The sequence below is a fragment of the Anomalospiza imberbis genome, chromosome 6 (assembly GCF_031753505.1).
Source record: "Anomalospiza imberbis isolate Cuckoo-Finch-1a 21T00152 chromosome 6, ASM3175350v1, whole genome shotgun sequence".
Classification (NCBI taxonomy): domain Eukaryota; kingdom Metazoa; phylum Chordata; class Aves; order Passeriformes; family Viduidae; genus Anomalospiza; species Anomalospiza imberbis.
Window position 1 is genome coordinate 25,451,701 of NC_089686.1, and position 20,623 is coordinate 25,472,323.

The 20,623-nt window shown below is 40.8% G+C and overlaps 1 protein-coding gene across 5 annotated transcripts in view; it reads left to right on the plus strand.

Annotated features, from left to right (window-relative positions):
- Positions 1–5,439: 5,439 nt before the first annotated feature.
- The window catches only part of BAZ1A (bromodomain adjacent to zinc finger domain 1A), a 64,258-nt gene continuing 49,074 nt past the window's right edge, over positions 5,440–20,623 (plus strand). For 2 of the 5 annotated variants that reach the window (XM_068192929.1, XM_068192930.1), the window contains exons 1-2: positions 5,935–6,408; positions 13,287–13,565. In XM_068192929.1, the coding sequence (XP_068049030.1) occupies positions 6,296–6,408; positions 13,287–13,565 (392 nt within the window). In that variant the 5' untranslated portion in view covers positions 5,935–6,295. Of the gene's footprint in view, positions 5,582–5,932; positions 6,409–13,286; positions 13,566–20,623 lie in introns of those variants that run through there. The other 3 variants (XM_068192928.1, XM_068192927.1, XM_068192931.1) reach the window with 3 other exon arrangements.

Sequence of the window (20,623 nt, forward strand, 5' to 3'; positions counted from 1 at the left end):
GCCCTCATCTGCCTTGGCTGAAATGGTCTGAGCATAAGCAGAAGCATCATGGTGGGGCTGTTCCACCTGTGCACACCATGACTCACCCATGTGTTGTCAAGTGGAGAGACATCCAGAGTCTTTTTCAGCCAGCTACTCTCCTTCCAATTCTGCTCTTATCTGGGATCTACTGTCAGAAGAGTGCCTGGATAGTTAACCTCTTTGGCTTAGCTTTTAAGGTCTTCTGTTAGAGATGAGTAGCAGGACAGAAGAAAATAAGGTGGAGGCCAAAGGTATCATATTAAAGGGATAAGTCAGAATACTGGTCACAGCTGTGAGTCATCACATTTGTCAAGTGAATGACTCCAAGAAAATCCAGCATGGTCTGTATTTGATTGAGCAGATGTATATGCTTCAGATTGACTCATCACTGTAAACTCTGACTGAATAACCCAGATCAGCTACTGGGCCAACTTCTCTTCATGTGCTCCTCAACAGAAATTGCACTGCATGGGATCATTTCAATGTGCAAACGGGTTTGTCTAATCTCAGTATTAGTGACAAAAACCCCCACAAATACCAAAAACAAACAAACAAGTTGGGACTGTACAGTCATATAATAAAATAATAAAGCCACATCCTTGAAATTATTTGTTCTACTCATCAACTAGACAGAGAGGTATTCAATGTAAGCAATTCAAATAAGATGAATGTAAACTTAGTAAATGCTAGGTTAGTATTATTCAGCTTGAGAGTTTCCAATTTTAATTTGACTGTACAAAGAATATCTTAATCATACAGATCCAGGTTTCAAGAATGCTGATTTAGAATATTTAAGTCTATTGTAAAGTGTCATATATTGCTCCAGTAGTGACAATGTACATATGTAGCAAAAATTAGCAAATCTGCCCATCATTCATTCATTCAAAATCCTTAATCGGCCATCATTCATTATAAATATTAGTTAGCAATAGAAATTCAGCATATTTTAGTATAAGAAAATTACAGTAGTGTCAATACTCTGTATCCTGTGCACTACAACTATACACGGCAGCAATCCTCTCAGTTTAAGCTGGTTTCAGAGACACTCTTAGGAAATTAATAGTGGTTTCGCAACATCATTTTATCATTTTGTAACCAGGTTAGAGGCCAATCATACATGGTCATTGCTGTACAGTAGATAAGGTCAGAGTTCCTCCCCACTAGTATAAAGTTATCAGCTTAAATACCTTTAATAGCATTTTCTGAGAGAGAAAAAATAGGATATGATTAAACTTTAAAGGAACGTATCTCTTAATTTCTAGAGTTGCACAGATATTAAACATACAATATATGTTAAAAGCAGTGAGAACCATATGTCTAAATCCTATTAAACTGTGAAAAAAAATTAAGAACGTGAAATGCCTTTCCACAGAATGAACCCAATGATGTAAGAAACATCCCAGTTCTCCCCGAGGGCTTTGCTGAGGGATGGGCTCTGCTGTACTGGTTGTTCTTTAAGTTCAACAAGACCCAAAGCAGACCCTGGCCATGACTTAATGTCCTCTGTGATAGCAACAGACCCAACAATTATGCCTGCTTTTGCAACCTTGGAATGCTTAAGGTTATTAAGAAACTACCAAAAATTGTGACCACACCAAAAATTCACTGTCAACAGGGATTCTTTACCTTTATTTGTGACTCACAAAAGCAACAAAGTAATGAATGCATCCAGCAGCTACAGAAAAAGGAACCTCCTGTTCTTGTGATTACAGAACTACTTTAAAAGTATGTTGAAATATAACTGCACCAGAATGAAAGATTAAATGTGTTGTGAAAAATCATGTGTACTTCTTCCGTGGTTTCTTTTTTTGACTGAAGAATGTTATTTGTAAGTATGTTATTAAACACTGAACATAGTGCTTTACAGCCAGTAAAAGACAATAGACCAAATGTTACTGTTACCCACAGCTGGAGTGAATTGATAAAACTAGCACATTGTCTCTGCTCACACAGTTAAAAGTCTAAATAAAGATATATGATCAAAAGAGTGAATTGACTTAGCAAGGTGACAGAGAAAGGGCAAAAGGTGAAAAAAATTGTATCAGTAAGTTATAAAATGCATAAATGGATAAATATTTTGCAGGGTGCCCTAAGCTTTAAAAAAGTGATCATTAATGTTTACATTACAGAAATTAAGGATTTTCAAAACAGCATTTGGAACAGAAAGGGATGATACTAGTCCTCCAAAATCTACTCAGTGCATTAAAATGAGTCAATGCTTGCATATATGTTATATGTATGTTCTCCCTTTATATATGATCCAGTAAACTGGGAAAAAGGTAGGTGTCATTGCTATCATGTCATTTGACAGAACAACTTACAAGCAATCTATCATTTGCACATTTCCACATTTATCTTTTCAACCATATGTTTTTTTACAAAAATGAGAGTTGAGAACCTAGCATACCATTCAGGGTCCAAGGATGTTCTTCATGAAGAAATCCAATTATTTTTTTCTCTAACTTCAGCAAAACCTTGAGAGAACAAAGGGGCAACTTTGGGGAAAAAAAAAGAAAAAACAAAAAAAAGCAAGAGAGTGTGTGGCTAAACACATTGCAGAAAATACTCTCCCAATTGCATGATAATACAGGTAAAACTGAGTGAAAATTCTCCTTTTGCACTGTTCCAAGTATATGATTTGGACAAGTATCAGTTATTCCAACATTAATTCAAGTGTGATTTTTAAACTGACAATTCTTTAGTAAAAGATGTGCTCTACTTTTTCCAGAACAACAACAATCACATATGGAATTATTTTGTAATGGACATAGTTGAATAAAAAATTTGGAGCATCTTTGTGTAAAGCAGCTCCTGGTAGTTTAAAGAGGGGAAGAAATAGGATTAGGAAATTAATCTGTAATACTGGAAGGATACAGTGAAAAGAAATAAAAAAAAAATTCAAATTATGGGGAGCTTTGAAGGAGCAGCTGGGCAGAGTTGGGGGAGGCTGCCCCAAGCCTGGGCTGACTCTGTCCCTAGGAAATTGTTCTACCCTTGTAAAGCATAGAGACCAAGTGTTTAATAAGATTTTCTGTTCCAAATACAACTATTTTTAAAGTTCTGTGAGTGTGAACTGCAATCTCCCTGTCGAGGGAACTGTGTTTAATATATCTGTTAGTGTGTAAGTCATCTTCTACAAGGAAAGCAGCTTCATTTTCACTGTTTGTGGTAAAATCCACATCAACCACCCCACTGAATGTTACCAATCATCCCATTCCTGCATCTTGAATTAAAACTACTTTCAGTAAGTTGCAAAAAAGCCCCAAATCATTGTAAAGACTAAACATTGTGTTAAAATAGAAGAAATATTCCTGTGGAAGTAAAATAAGCTTTTCCTGATATTTCAGAATTATTTTATGTTGATTTCTCAATGCCCACTTAGTAGACATTTAGCTGTCATCATAAAAACTTGTTCTAGGTCCTGCTGACCTTACTGGAAGAACCACCAGAGCCTGGATTTGTAGATTTTAAAGAACAAAGGTGAAAACTAAATGAACTGCTCCTCTCTGTCCTAAGAACATGAAAACACAGTGCAACCCTATTACTCAGTGAGGATCTGTTCACTGGAAAATCACGGAGGGAATAATGAGGGGGGAAGAACATGAGGAGGAGGAAAAGGTGAGAAGAAAAGAGAAAGAGGGCAAGAGAGAGCGAAGAGGAAAAGGGAATTTGCTTTTGATGTCACAGTTCTATCAGCTCATGCATTTTTCATGGATACCAACTAGTGCTAAAATAATGCTGTGCTGACAATACAAGCATGAAAAAAGCAGCCAGGTTCCCAAACATCATGATACTGGCTTAAAAATAATATGATTTACAAAAATTTGTAACTCAAAGCTTTTTTTCCCCCTTCTAATTCGTAAGCCTTTTGGGGCTGCATATTCCAGCATTTCTCTCAAACTTGAGATTTATTATTTTTAAGGTGACCTGAGGTCCCAATTTAATTGCATCTGCTGAAGAGCTTAAAACAAAGCTAAGTGTTGCAAAATCGCTGCAACCCTAAGAGCTGGCAACACTAGATGTCATAAGCATGGCATACTATACAGTTTTGAGGCAAAATAGACTAAAAATTACCAGAAGTTTGATACAAGTGCATTAGTTCAAGTAGCATTTGTGCCCTTTGCTAGAAAGAAAATAAAAACTGAAAGGGAAGCCAGCTGGTAAATGAAAATAAACTGGTAGGACTCAGGAATTAACCTGATTTGCAGTACAAGCTTTGAAAACTTCATTCGAAGAAGTGATCATAAACATTTCTCAGTGCTTTTGATTAAAACCTGATCTTTTAAAATAAAGTAATTAATTGATTATAGGTATACATTGTTTTAGTCACACATGCTACAGCAGTGCCGATTGCTGCCTTTACTTGCAGAAGAAAGCAAACCATGCACAGGTGCAGGAAACAGCACCGGACCTTTATTTGCAGGAACGGCATTTTCAGTTGTTGAATTATTTAGCTATCAGCCTTCAGATATTAATCACCTCAATAGTTCTAAGGACTTTCTACTGTTACTCTGTAGATTTTTTTTACATAAACACTGCGCTTAGTTCTGATGAATTACAATGGATGTGGACTTTCTGTGGTTTTTGTCTTCCAACCTGGCTAGCACTCTTAGGAACACAATTAATTTAATACTACAGTTTTAATTACCAATGACACTGTAAATGCATTAGCGTTAAAAAAAAAAAGGTAATAAAAATGAATACATTAATGAAACTATTTAATGACATTTTCGGTGAACTGGAAGGAAAAGCAATGTTAGGGGGCCCACGTACAACCCTCATGCTCATCTTAATTATATACAATCGCACTTTCTGCCAAATACACCCGTACGCCCCCGCCCGCGCCGATAGCACCGTGGCTCGGGGGCTGTAAGTGAGAGAGCAACGTGCCCGGCCCTGCACTGTCAAACGCCGAAATCCGCTGGGAATCAGCCCCGCAGGAGACGCGCCGGGGCCCCTGCTCGCAGGGCAGGTACGAAGGGCAGAGAGGGGGTGGCCCCGGGGCCGAGCGGTGGGTCTCGCCGGGGCCGGCGGTCTCACAGCTGCTCGGCAGCCCCTGGGCACCGGCTGCCGACGCCGCTGGCGGAGGCAAGGGCGGGCAGCACCGCACGCCGCAGGCTCGGCCGCCCCGCCGAGCCGTGACCGCCGTGCCAGGGTCGCCGCGCTTAAGTCGCCCGCAGCCCGGCCCGGCCGCAGCGCCGCGCGGAGAGAGCCGCTTTCCCCTCCCGGCAGCCGGGCTGGGCGCACCCCCCGCACCGGAGGTCTCCGGCTGATAATTCAAAAATGGAGGATGCGCCCTCTCAGCCATTAATTAATAATGTAGCTCGCTGTCTTCCTGTGTGACACACGCTGGAAGGCACCGAGCGGCCAATAAAGATGTAGGGGAGAGCAGAGGAAGGCTCCTCCCCGCAGCTCTTCCTGATTGAGGGCTTGAAGAAGTAGATCAAAAACTTCCCAGGAGCCGGCGGGGGGGGGGGCTGAGGAAAAAGAAGAAACGCGACGAGGGGGGCACCGCGCTCCGCACCGACCGAGCAGTGAGCAGAGCCTGCGGCCGCACCAGGTGGGCAGGAGGGGGTGAGCCCCGCAGCCCCCGCTGGACAGGCCGGAGGCCGGGCTGCCCCCCGCGCCGCGGCCGCGGCCGCGCCGTCCGACGGCGGCGGAGTCCGGCAGCTGCCGGGCCGGGGCGAGGCGCGGGGCGGGAAGGGCGAGGACCCCAGTTAGGCAGCGACCCGGCAGGAAGGGAAGGAGTGAGATAAGTGGTCGGCGCTGCCCCTCCTGGGTGTTTGCTTTGCGGAAAGGAGGCGGAGGCGGCGGGGGAGTGGAACTTGGTGTCCGGCCCGGCGTGTGTGGGTCAGAGGCGGGGGAAAGGGGGTGACCCGAAGGCAGGGGCGCCGCAGGAGACAAAGCGCGGCCGGGGTATCCCCGAGCCGAGCACGTTGCGCGGCTGGCGCGGGGGTTGCCGCCTCCGCCCGCCGCTCGGCGTCATGGCCCCATTGTGAGGCGGGCGGAGGCGGAGGAAGGTGCCGCCGTTGGTCCGCGCGCAGTCCCAGGCAGGCAACGGCGTGTCGGGCACACAAAAGGCTCCGCCGAGCCGCCACCGCCGCTCTCGCTCGCTCCTGACCTGGCTCCCCCGGGAGGAGGGACACGCCGAGCCCGCTCCCTCCTCCCCGGGCTGTTGGGCGCCTCTGCCTCACTTAATTCCTCTGTGTTTTTTATTTTCCTCCGTACCCCCTGAAGCTGATCCTGGGGCAGGAAGAGAGCCGGGAGCGGGGCGATGCCGCTGCTGCACCGAAAGCCCTTCGTGAGGGTAAAGCCCCCCGCCGACCTCCGGCCGGACGAGCGTGTTTTCTACTGCAGGGTCACTAACGAGATCTTCAGGAACTACGAGTAAGAAACAGCCCCGTGTCGGTGTCCGCGTCCCCATGTCCGTCCTGCACTCCCCCGCCAACCCCCCCGCCCTCCGGCGGCGGCGGGCAGGGACCGGCTGGAGCCCCCAACGACTGTGACACCTGGGCGGGCAGGGAGGGAGGAAAGGGGATTCCCCGGATCGCGGCGGGGAGCCTTGCCGGGGGGTGTGAGTGGGGGACCGCGGCTGGCGCCGAGCCTGTGCCCTCGCGAGGAGGATGGGGGAAGAGAGGGCGGATCTCTCGCCTGGGGCAGGGATTCCCCCTGCCCCTCCTCGGCGGGAGTACCCCGCAGCCCCCTTCGCCCGCGGGGAAGGAAGACAGCCGGCTCCTTCCCCTGTCCTTCTCCGGCTCCTTCCGCAGTGTCGCCCCTGCCCCCGCCGGGGAAGTGAAAGTTGCGCGTGTGGGAGGCGGCGGGCGGCAACGAGCGTCTGCCGGGCTCTCCCTCCCGTCCGCCCCCGCCGGCAGCCGCGTGTCGGCGGCGCACGGCGCTAGGCCGCTCCGCGGAAGGAGCCGCGCCGGGCCCGCGTTCAGCCGGCGCAGTGGGGGCCGCCCGCCCGGCATGTGCCGGTGCCCTATTGTTGTGGTGACGGCCGGGCTGGGGGCACAGGCTGCGGGCCCGCTGGGCTCCCCGGCCGGCTCCCGCGGTTAACCCCTTGCTGCCGGCCCTCGCCTCGCCGCCCAGGGCCGCGCTCGCCCCGCCTCCGCGGGGAGCCGCCGGCTGATCCGGTTGGAAATGGCCGGCGGCGGAGCGCGGCGCGGGGTCGCTGCACCTGTCCGGCGGGGCAGGGGTCCCGCCGCCGGAGCCCTCCCGTGCCGGCTGGCCGGGCGGCACAGCCGGGGGTTAAACCCCGCCTGAAGCCAAGCGAGCGTACCTGTCCCCTTAGGAGCTTTTTTTTTTTTTTTCTAGTGAGGCTTTTATCGCTCTTCCTATCCTTCTTATTTTTATTTTTTTCCGCGTGTACGAAGCTGAGCAGGATAGGTGAAATTCCCGTTAATGGGTGAAGGCGAATGGCACGGGTAGTCCCGAACTTGCAGCCACTCACTTCACCATTTGTCAGAACAATGGACAGAAAGTGTTTAGCAAGACGTTTTTCAAAAGCCGATAAATTAGGGGTTTTCACCACCGGTCTGATCCAGCAACATTCCCACCTACAGAAGGCCCCCACATCCAAACTATAATTTTTTAAAGATGTGCAGACTAACGAGGCTAAATCTAAAATGTTTTTTATTTTCAACATACAAAATAAAAGCACACCTAAGTCTTTTTCATGTTCAGACTTGTTTTTGTTGTTCAAATACACTTAATAAAATTTTAAAGAAGCTGGATTAGGTAACTTTGAAGGGTAATGCCTTACTGTTCCTTGAACTCTATACTCTAGGGGTGCTGATAATGTTGTTGGGAGTTTTGTGAGGAGTATTTTCCTTCTAGGACGTATAAGAACCTAACAAGGGAGAGGTGACAGCCTCCTGTTTCTGTAGGAATTAAGTCCCCCTCCCCCAGCTTCTGATATTGCTTTGCTTATTGATATTGAATTGCTTATTCCGATAAGCTACTTTTCCGGTTTCAATTATTATCACATCATCAGATGACTCTAATATATTTGTTGACACTAGGAAAATTTGTTGACACAGGGAAATATATTTCAGGTACATGTAGTTTTACTAAAATTTCAGTATGAAAAGAATCCTTTTAAAATGTCTGTCCTCAAAATGTTTGGTTACTATTTGAAGTATTCTGACAGGCTTATTTATACTGCAGAGGTGTTGTCAATAAGTAGGAAAGACCAAATTCCTTACTTAACCAAAGTTCACGAGTTAAGGAGTAAATTTAGATGTGTTCACACAGGCAATCCCTAGAAATGTCAGTAGGTGGTTAGCTGAGAGGTCAGGCCTTAGAATGTGGTATTTGGGAAGACTCTACAGAAAATTCTGCTATGCTTGTCTTTTGTGTATGTGGGCGTGTTTGTTTTTTGGTAATGGCTTTGTTTTTGTTGTTTTGTTTTCTGGCCCTTTTTGTTAAGTTGGGTAAAATTGGTGCATTGGATTGGAAAATGTAGTACTTTCTTCACATAGCAAAGTGTTCTGGCACAGATAGGTAGTAAGTTTAGGTTACTGTTAGTTGTGGCATAATCTGCTGGACAAGATAAATTTGGTCTTCTTTTAGACAGTTTTAAAGATGATGATCCTTGTCTCTGATGGTTGCTGATTGATAATGTCTTCTGAAAACATTACCTATTTCTTTGCCTAAGCAAGGGCAGTTAGATTAATAGGGATAGGTAGGGCCCACTGCTTAAAAATTTTATTAGCTATTTCATGAAAGAAAGCCATTGTCTAAGTCAAGCTTCTCTGAATCTGCTATTTGAGGGGAGAATTAAAAAACTACAGAGTCTGACTAGATCAAGAGGACTGTACATATATATGTGATAATCTGAATTCACCCCCTACATCAACTATATGAATGCTTTTAACTAGTACAAACAGTTCAGACTCAAGCTGGTTTTGTGTTTGTTTTTTGTTGGGTTGTTTGGTGGGTTTTTTGGCAGAGCACAAACTTAATGGTGAAAAGCTGCTTTCATGCATGTGCCAGCTGTAGTGAGTTGATTAGAAATCATACATTAGTATTACACTTTTCTATATAAAAAATGGTTATACTAATACGAGAAAAATTTGGCAAGACTAGTATTTTGTAAAGTGACTTTACTGTTAAGAATGTATTTCCTCTTTAATTTGAAATACAATCACATAATTTTGTAACCCTTTCCGAAGGGGGGGCATGTCCAGTTATATTTATCCTTAGTAACAGAAACTGGGAGAGCTGATGTTTTTCATGCTTGGTTATATTCTTGGTTAGAGGGACAGACCTGCAAGGAGAGTCTGTGGTGTCAAAGTAGGAAGATCAAGTATGGATGTGCACGACATATATGGAATACATGAAAAACATATTGACCCAGTGGGATATTACCACCAGTCTTTGACACCTTGTCTGTGAAAGTTAATAGCTGATACAGATGTGCAGAGAAAGCGACTATTAAAGTGTGGGATGTCTTGTATACGAAGACAGTTTGAAAAAGACAATGATGTGTGGTATAGATGCAGTGGTAGGAATGTTTCTCATTCTAGAATGTGAAGGGCGGGAGGAAGAGCTGTTTCTCTTCATCTTCAAAACTTAGTGGAACTTCTTTACAGGTTGGCCTGTAGAGTTCTTGGTTACAGTCAAATAGAGATCTTTCAAAAGGCTTTTTAAGTATCCTTAGTTAAATTAGGGGAATTTTCCTGTTTTCTTGAAGAGAAACTCATCACCCTAAATGTATTCCTTAATGCATAATTAACCTACAAATATTAAGGAATAAATTTATTTATCATGGGTTTTTTGTTTGTTTTGTGCATTATTTGTAATGCAAATTCTTGACTTCTTCTGGAGACCAAGAGTACAAGAAAACTCTGATCCAGAATGGCAGAGTTAGTCTTCTCTGATTACACTCCTGTGGTACACTTAATTACTTGTTTTTAACATATGCTAAGAAAATGAATAGAAGTAAATATTTGTAATAAATGCTCTTGAAGCACACTAAAAATATAGTCGATTTTAAAATAAAGAGGAATATTTGGTTAGTTCAAGAAAGACAGCCATAATTTCTAGGCTGATTTTTATATCCATTGCAAATGCAGTCAGTACAGAGATTGCAAGTAATTTATTTCTTGCTTCTGCTAATGACCTGCCTCCTATCAAATACCTACTGAGTAGTGGCATTAAACTACTACTCAATGATTTGCTGATAATTTTACAGTTTGCCTTACCTTGCATAGAAAACTAATTAAATGAAAAGAGGCATCCAGCTGAGAAGTTGGTGTTAATTACAACTACTAGGACAAATTAGTTTTTAGTCCATGCTCCTCGAGTAGTTGAGCTGATGTGGGCATCACCAGGGTGCTGCAGTTGCATTTGACTTCCTGAATGCAGATGCACCCATGCAAGTGACCTTTGTGGATGTGTTTTGTATAAACTTCTTTCTCCGTGTTGCCAAGAGTCACAGAGATCTTGAAACAGCAAGGAAGCCCCAGAAACCATAATTCCCTAAATAAAGCATCCCTAGGTAATGCTTGAGATGTGATGTAGCAGCAGATGCTCTTACTGTTGTTAAGTTGAATGTAGAATATGATCAAGGGCATTATTACCCTTCAAGTAAAGGGAAAGGGTAGCCCTGCTGCTGCTGCCATTCCCTTGATTTGGTAGCTGTTGTGTCCTCTTTGTCAAGCATTTTGTGATAACTAATGTGCCCTGGAGAGAGACAGAGACAAAAAGAGTATATTTAGTAGTATACTGTGGGATTTTGTTGTCTCTCAAACCAAGTTAAAGTGAGATCCTTAAAACACTGCAGTGAAACTCTGCTAACAGACTAAGCTACAGATGGTTTTGATGCACTATAGGTAAAGATGGCTAAATAATGCTTTCAAAATGGAATGTAGCTTTTTTTCACGCTCTTTTTTTCTTCCCTGTAAATTCACAGGGGAAAAAGCCACACAAAACAAAAGAGGAAATGAGGGAGAATGAAACTAGATACAAAAAATATGCTTGTATGCAAATGGAATATATTTTCTTCAAATATGTTTCAGTTAAAGTAATCTTAGTATTTTGTACTTGTAATGATCATGATTAGGAATTTTTAGAAAGAATTTTGTTGATTGGGATTTTTAAATTATTTTTTTCGTTGTTTTAAATTTTTTTTCTCCTCTGAGTTCAATGCTGCTGCTTTAAATAGCATGACTGTCCGGTGTCCCCTCACAAAGAATAACAGCAGCTCTTAAAGGGACACTGTCAGTGTGAACCTCTGTCTCTCCCTTGCCCTCTGATACCTCCTTGACTTTTTTTTTTAACTTTCATAATTTTTAAAAAATTATATTCTGGTACATTTTTTAGTAACTCTTTAGAGTGTTTTTCTATTTCCTGGCTAAAGATAGTTATCAAAAGCCTCTTGGGTAATTGAGACACAAAAATATGTGCAGAAACACAGGTGGGTGAATGAAGATTTAAGTAAATGCTACTTTCTCCATTGTATATCCATCCATAAAAATTACTTATTCTAATATAGAAATACTGAAATGTAGGGCAAGACAAGACCTGAAGAGTTCACATTTTATCTATTCTATCACCTCACAAAAAACCCCAAACTCACAAAACAGATTATTGTCTAACCTGTTCTTTAATATGTTTAAGTAAGTGTAATACACAATAAAGATGCACAAAGAATGACTGACAGGCATCTGTTCTTCATATCTTGAAGAATAGTTTATCTAATTCTCTTTTCTTTGTTCTTCTCCTTTTTGTCTTTAGAGTAAGCAGGCCCACATTATCCATGTACTGTCAAATATATTAAGTAGATAGCAGGATAGCAGATGATAGAAAAATCTGAAATTCTGTAGCTATTAAATATTATTCAGATAATTTATCTATCCCTTCCTCTTCTCTCCTTTTCCCCTTCTTGCAGCTTTCTTCCTAAAGCATATCTCATTCAGAGCAATCCTGTGCTCATACAGAAAGGATTATCTGAGCCAAGACCCTTCATTGTCCTCAATCTGAAATTTCCATTTTCATTTACAAAATGTTATGGTTCATCTGTCCATCTGCAGTGAACACTGTCATCTGCATCAGTGTCACCAATGAACATTTGCCAGCTTGGGTTTGCAGGGAGACTGCAAGAAAAAAACTCATTGTGAACTATCCAATTCTCTTAACCTCATTACTAGAAATTATTTGAACATTATTTAAAAATGGTTTAGTTTTGGGTTTTTTTGTAAAAGGAATGAAATGAAACTTCAGTATAGGTATCTAATGCAAGCAGTTGACCAAATACTGTGTGCTTTGAAATAACTATGTTGGACTGATAAACCTTGGTTTGTCGTGTGTATTCAGTAGTTACCAATATTAGTCCATTAATATTTGTTAAGACAAGTAAAAGCAGTCTGAACTGCGGCATATTGAAAGATTGCTTTGCTGTCTGATCACTGATCCATAGTGTATTATATGTTTTAACATGGCTTTGTGAATAGATATGTCATCTACTTCATTTAGGAAAGGTTTTAATAAACTTCTGTTCTTCTGACACTCCAAAAATGGACCGATTTTGACTAATGAAAGCTCTTCAATCTTGATTCCAATATAATAGCTAGTAAGCAAGCAGTAACAACAATGCAATTTTAGCCTTAATTGGAAATGCGTGGAAGGAGGAGAATCAATATTTACTAACGGAACAAGGGAGGAAAAGAATCTGTAGGAAAAAATATTTCAGTGCTTTTTTGTAAGAGCTATGCAAACAGTGAAGGAATAAAAACTATTTGGAGAACTACTTGACATTAATTTTTTACCTCTCCCGTCTTTTAGTTTGTGAGTTAAGGCACTCAAAATCTGGAACTTACTCAAGTTGCAACATGTTTCTGTGATCTTACAGTTATTTCATGTTTGTACAGTTTTAGGCGCTCATCTTGCAAGTATTTGTGGAAATGGGGGAGATGCAAGCACAACAGGACACCTGTTAAACTCAGTGTGATTATTATTATGCAGAAGGCTTCCTATACATGAGTATTTGTTTGCAGCATTTCTAGGTCTTGGTTCTCTTACTGTAGTCTGTAATGAGAGAAGACTTTGGTTGTACAACAGCAATTTACCGTGCCATGGCTGAAAAATGGCAAATACCCCTTGATATCTACCAACTCTAGAGGAGCAGAGCTGCTTTTGCATTTCATGCTTGTAAAAGATATTTGCAATTTGCTGCTGTATTAAATGTGAGCAAGTTTAAAATGTTAGTCAGAACTCAACTGTTTTCTTTCTTTCTTCCCCCTCCAACCTTTCTTCCTTTCCAGTGATTTTTTTGAACGCACCATTCTGTGCAACAGCCTTGTGTGGAGTTGTGCTGTCACAGGCAAACCAGGACTCACATATCAGGAAGCTCTGGAATCAGAGAAGAAAGCCAGACATAATCTTCAAAGTTTTCCAGAGGCACTCATCATTCCAGTTCTCTACTTGGCCACCCTTACCCATCGCACCCGACTTCATGAGATCTGTGATGAAATCTTTGCTTATGTCAAGGATCGGTATTTTGTTGATGAAACGGTGGAAGTACTTAGAAATAATGGTGCAAGGTAAGTATATTAAAAAATTTTTGGACCCAATACCCAGGGTAATAAACTCCATCAAACAAATACATCCAAGTGAGGTGTGATGCTTAAGCTGGTGATACTGTGCTTCCCTACTTTAATTAAGAGCAGGATTGTGTTGCTGTGCTTGATACCTTCCCTTAGCTTTGAAGCAGCTGTGGAGCTATGACAGTACTCTCAGGTCTTGACACTGCATGTTTTTTGGTTTGTGTGGTGGATATACACAGGAATCTTGGTTTTTCAGTGTAAGAAAGGTGGTGGGTTTTTAGAATAAGATTTAATGAGAAATTAGGGGAAGCTATGAATTAAAAAAACACACAAAAGTTTTGATGCCTTATTCAGAATTAATGGCCAAACTACTGAAAGCTTAAAATAATTGATAAATGTTGAATTTTTACTTCTTAGGTAGTGCAAAAATTGTGGTTGCATTATCAGTGAAGTTGGGAATCAACTGTATAATGTCTATAATAGTTGATTATCTGGAATTTAGGTAGATAGGGGTTTCTTTCCTCTCAGTGTTATACTTACTGTTATACTGGTGCATTTACTGCAAATGGTTTTATTGTCGTCTTAGACTCATTAAAACCTTGGAAGAATTTAAAGCTTCAGATGCGTTCTTTCTGATATCATTGGTACACATGCTCTGTAGTATAAATAAGCTTGAGTCTTTTTTTAAAGCAGCTTCTAGGAGAGGTCTAGAAAAGGTCCATATTTTGTCTAAATGAGTTTACAGTTTCATCTAATTGAGGTTTAAGATGTGAAAAAACATGCTCAGCTTGGACATACCTGCAGAATGGGTGCTAAAGCCTTTGTGGGTTCCGCTGTTGCTGTTGCGGTTTTTGTTGTTTGTAGGGTCATTTTATTTTGCCTTTTTTCAGAAGGTAGGTGACAGCTTACACTTCAGAGTAGAAGGGACTCCTGTGGGTAGCCTGACACTTAGTGCATAGTTTGGTGTTTGTTGGGTGATAGGAGTGGGCTGGTTCAAAATGGTCATAGGAGTGGGCTGGTTCAAAATGGTCATTGGAGAATAGTTATTCTGTGTGAGTTTTCATAGTGGCTGATCCAGATACTATTTATGGCAAATTTTGTACTGCACCAGGAAGAAAAATCTCCATGCACTGCAGGAGATAAGTTGTAAGGAAATTGGTATGGTTACATACCAATGTACATAAGTGCAGTACTTAATAGAAAAGCTTTCCATCTCTTCACTGCTCTGTTCTTTTCAACCAGTAAAGTCCCAGTCTGCAAAGCCAGGACGAGAACAACTTCAGTAGGGTTACTGCCTTCTGTATGGAAAACCGTTATCCAAAGTTTCTTTCTCATCTTTATACTTGTCCACTGACTAGACTGAGGTTACCACTGGTATTGCAGTTATTTTGCTTAGAGAATAGGTGTTTGTTGGTTTTCTTTGTTTATTTAGAAACATGAATATTATGAACTGTCAGTATTGTTCAGGTGTTCTTTTTCTTTTGCTCAGTGAAATGCCTTAGTATCTTCAGAGGTAGAAAACAGTTTCCAAAATAATAGCAAAAAATTACTGTTCTTTAAAAGTCTTTTCCCTCAAAAATGACTCTATTGCTTTTCTGAAATATTTGCATTGGTGCATTGTAGCTTTCCAAAGATGTTTCCAAAGGTAAAGTTGTGACATCTCCTTAAGAGAGTGCTGCAGTTTTTTTACCAGCCTTTATTTCAGCCTTCTGGGTTACTTGAACTTGTGTTGAGATAAACACAAATTTGTTAGATGTGTATGTTCTACTTTCATTGATCAGTACATGTATGGGATATAAGCTAAATTTCTTAAGCCTCTAATATGGGTTGGATACCATTCAAAGGATTTAAAGTTTCAAGTAAAATTTATTTCCATCAGAAATTAGATTAGATTAGATCTCTGCTAGCGATTGTATGTTTTAAACTGCATAAGTTGGTGTAAAATGAAGAATAAAAAACTCGCCTTAGCTGATAGTATGCCACTGATATTCCAGACAAAGGTATAGCAGGGAGCTAGTTCCGACCTTTAATACTAAATCCAGGAAATGCTGCAAATAGCATGGTAATGCAGAGGGACTTCTGTGCTCAGGGGTACATAATTAAAAAATACAGAGTGGGAGGAGGTGAGGCGTAGTTATTTGTCTGCCAATTAACAGTTGACTTTGACCTGTATTTTGAAGTACTGCGTTGGGGATTTAGTGTACCAACTCACGTTACTTGTACATAATATGGCTTTTCAGCAGAGCTGTTTGCACGCATTTGTCATTTGCAGCTATGTTTTTGTGATCTTTTCTAGAAAAATATTATCACAGTCCATCTATATTGTAATAGTGTCCTATGAGAGCAACAGAATTTGGCAGATCATGAAAACCCAGTTGTTTTGTGGTGTTGTAAATTCTTCTGCTGCTTTTGAAATTTTTGCACATGTAATGTCAGAAGGATTTTTTGGTTTTCTGAGCTCTGTGCATCATTTAATGCCAAGCATACTACATAATGCATGTAACCAAGGCTTGCTCAAACATTTTAAATATTGATATTTTATTTTATAACTCCTGACTTTGCATGTGTTATATTCTTGTAAGATAAATTGCAGCTTTCTAGATTTTGAACAAAATAAGTGTTAGGGAACCCAAACACTAGAAGGCTTAGCATTTTGGCTTAATATAAATGTTTTTATCCTTGAGCATATGAAGTTGTCTATAATTCTGCAAGAGATGACAGCTGATTTGCAAAGAGAAGACAAGTGCTTTGTTCAGAGTCTAGGAATATGTTGGGTTTTTTGGTTGTATGAAACCTGTGTGTTCTGGTTTATGCAGTGTCTAATGCTCCATTGCTTTTTCTGGTCTTAGGTCTTTTCTGGTTTCTAGCCTTTTGCTATGCTGCTCAGTTTTGAATTTGGCTAATTCTGCCTTGTTACTGAGGTCTGGTAAAGGGAACTAAGGAGAGTTTGGGATATACTGTCCTCCTCTTGTTTGGGTATGTCTGGTGTCTCCAACAACCGTTGTCAACCAGAAACAAATTGCAGAGAGAGCCCACCCCAGTCCTATCATGTGCCTTGTTCAGGTGGTCTCTGAAAGTTATGGGTGCATTTTGGTAATCCGTTAGAAGCAACAAGGAGATAATTCTGCTTGCTCTTTAACCCTTTCAAGTGATGTATTGATTAAATATGGCCATGTTTCTTGGTTTGTATGTGTCTGACTTTTCTGGCTGAACTGGGGCTGACTTTTCTCCAAAGTGGCAGCTGCGCTATACTTTCAGACACAAGGTGCTCAGACTTCCAGTTAAAGAAACATAGGAATTGTGTAACAACATTTTACTAGTACTGCCCACACAAAAGACAAAATTACTATTTGAAATATTGGTCAGAAATGTTATAGAATAAAAAGAGAAAACTTAATCTAAAATTAAGTTTGAGTTGCTAAAGAATTGAAACCAGTTGACACTGTAAATATTGTCCATTAGAATGTCCCACTGCAATTTATGGAAAGTAGTTTATTGAAAAAGGTGTGGAAATTATTTGAGATTTTGCTGGGGGGAGTATTAGAGCAATATTTCACGTTAGCCATGGTCAATTAAGGTGTAAAATAAGCAGCTAATGTTTTAGCTCACACTTTATTGAAGGAGAGGAAATATGTTGATCACATTACTGGAATTGCTCCCTATATTTGACATTCAGAACTGGAAGTTCAAGACCCATCATGTACTTGTTGGTCTTTTGATTTTCCACAAGGAATAGTGTCTCTTGCAGTAACCTGTCCATTTGTTGTTGTCTTGGTACTGTGTTTTATTATTGGTAATTGAAACTCGTGAAATTGATTTTCAACATTTTGACATCTGAAGACAGTTACCTGAAAGCTGAAACTATGTGTTATGGAAGACCTACCTGAAAATAACCTCAGCTAATGCCTTAGACATACTAAAAAAAAAACCCTTCAACAGCTTAACTTGCTCAGCAGTAAGACTTGTTCTTTTCTGCTTGAAGTCAGCAGCATGCTTTTTGGATTTTACAACTATTTTAATTTGTTGGAGGAAAAGCTACATTTAAAGCCCATGTAAACCACCTGTTGTGTTTTATCGTCAGTATTCTGAGTCTGGGTGCTGTCACAAGAAGTAATGTCCTTCTTTATCAGGATACATAGCAGTTTGATAATTAGTTAATTAAACTATAAGCTTTTGGTCTGACTTGAGCAGTGAGGAGATCTGACAACTCTACCCCCACTCTTAAAAATAGCTTATGTGATGATGTCTTCCCTTCCCCATGTGGAGGTTGGGGCACAACCAATTCTTGTCCATCAGTTAATTAAATTAAAAAGTCAACTACTTACAGACTGAAATAGATTGCTTTAAGGTCAGTGTGTAAGAAGGAAGCAAATAATACAGAAAGGAATATCTTTTTTTCATTGAATTTGACCACTAGATGACACCACTGCAAAAGAATACTTGCTTAAAGTCTGTGAGCAAGCAACACCAGAATGCTTTTAAAAATGAGCCTACTTACAGAAGTAGTAGATGATGTTCTGTTAGGAAGATTGCTGCATCTGATCATACATTTGAATAGGTTAAGATCCGTTCTCTGCTTTGAATGATCTGATGTTGACAATTGTCAGGCTTCAGGAAACAGATGATCAGAGATCCAACTTCTTTTGACTCGTCAATTGCTTGACTGGTGTCCCAGTGCTTTAGGAGTGTTCATTTAGGAGTGGATTAACCATTGCATTAGGCCAATTAAAAGATTTGCATGCTGTTTTCATCTCTGTAAGTCTTAACTGGGGCACAGGAAGCATGTTGCTGGTCAAGACTATAGCTGATAAGGAGTTAGGATGATAGAAGATATTCCTTGCAAGAGATAAAGTTATAGCTTCCAACTATAGTTTCCAACTATAGTTTTCCAACTTTTTTATTCAAACTGGCAAGTTGCTTATATCTATCTGTCTGTATATATATTTGTAGTTGTCTTCTGAGCACTAGGATGAGTTATTATGTAATAAGACCACTAGGTAGTAAGTGACGAAGTGTCTTGCATGTTTAGACTAATGAGTTACAGAGAATTTAAATTACTTAAATTATAATTGCTAATTGTGTGGCTTTTTAGTGGTAATGCTTAAATGTAAGTTCCTCTATACAAAGGAAGTTCACTACTTTATTTTGAAAGGTGAATTTGAATTCCAGAAAGTATTAAAACTAGTGTGGTGTCTGTGAAGCAGCATCTCTGATAGTACTGGACAGCAGCTTACCTGTTCATAAAACAAATACATTTTTTAGCATAGCTGTTTAAGGATCAATCAACTTCTGGCCTGGAAAAATCATGTTTAAGGAATTTACTTTCCACTGCCCCTAGGTTGACGAGTGGAAGATGATATATGGGAAAGAACCTGCAACTCCTTTCTTAGAGGTTGTTAAAATAGCTGTTAGAACAATTGGTACTGCCAGTCTCTGTTAGCTGTCATTGTCACACTCTCTATTTTATAACTGTAAATTCAAAGGTAAAGGTTTTAGTTTATTTTATTGCTTACTTGTTTTTAATCAGTACAATGTTATGAACCAAAGGCTGGGCAGTCAAAATGATACATATACCAGTGTGGTACTGTCCTAATTCTGCCGGAGACAGCTGATACAGCTAGTCTGTACTTGCTCTTGTCCTAAGCAAAACTGTGTTTCTTACTAGTTTCTTTGAAACATACAGTCTTAACTGTAACTTGACAGACAAATGAAGATGCTAAAATTCGAAAGCAGCAGCTCTTTCTGTGCTTTAGGAAGCCATTATGTGCATAAAACCTTTCTCCTTGTTGTGTGCTTTTGTTTTGTGTGTGCATTAAACAGTATCAGTTAGCTTAGTAAAATATGTCACTTACTCCTTCAGATCTTGTCTCTCTTTTACCTCTTTAATTACTCTCAAGCGTTTGAGAACTGTTAGGACAAGGATATGAGTGTCTGCTCGTACTTGACATTTGCTTCTTAAAAACTTACTAAAACTGACAAAACAGAATGATGCTATAGCTTTTTGGTACTTTTTAGCACTTGATACTACCACTTCTTGTATTACTCTTCTGGGGTTTTCTGTAATCAACTAACTTTGCATACTGTTTGAAAAAGTGTGCTTTTTTAATTTTGGCATTTGAAAAGCTTTACTTTCATTTGTGTGTCTTAAAAAGTGAATTTGCTTCTGACTCACTGATCATTGTGGGTTTTATTTTAAAAGTTGGCTTCAAAGTGTTCCAATATTCCCCCACTGTCTCATTTGAAACAGCTATGTGCCATCCAAGGGATAGTTTTTGTCTGCTTATTATAAAGCATAAAGAGACACATTAACAACTCATCTGAGCCTTCAGGGTATCTTGGGTTTTTTTTTTACTTGAAATGGAGACATAGCCGAATACCAAAATATTATTTTTGTCAGAGTAATTAGTGCCAGCCAGAACAAAACCTGGTGTGCAGAATGCTCAACTGAGGAGCTGTTAGAAGTGGTCTCTCCTCTCAGAGCCTTTCTAATGCCAGCCTTGGTTGGATGTAAAGGCCTGCTTGGCATTTGAGAATAACTTTTCTGGGAAGTGAAAGTGCCAGTAATTGCAGGGTCCAGGTTTTTTAGTTGGTATCCTGTAACAGTTTTGGCCTGTTACATAGTGGAGTGCAGGTCCTCTTCTGTTGTTTAAATTCTGTTCTTCTACTTCTCCAGCAGCAGTAGATGGAGATACCTGGCCTGTTTTGCAACTTTTAATAGCTTCTGTACGTGTCTTTGAGTTGCTGAGATGAATGAAAGAATTTGTTCTGGTTTGTTTCATTCTAAAGAGGAAGGGTAAAGGCTGAGTGTGAGAGAAAACAGACTGCTGGAGTCACATCCTTCAGTCCCTGAGAGAAATGCAGTGGATGGAAGCTTAGCAAGAGTCAGAGAAACCCTGACCCTCTCACCATCAGGCAGAATGGGGGGGGACCTAAAAGATGAGGGTGAATGGAAACAGGTCCCTGCCCAGGGAAATGGGACAATTACCCCTGGCCTCCCTTTCCTTTCCAAGTGCCCTTGTATGAAGGGCATTTGCACCCATATGTATGAAGCTCTG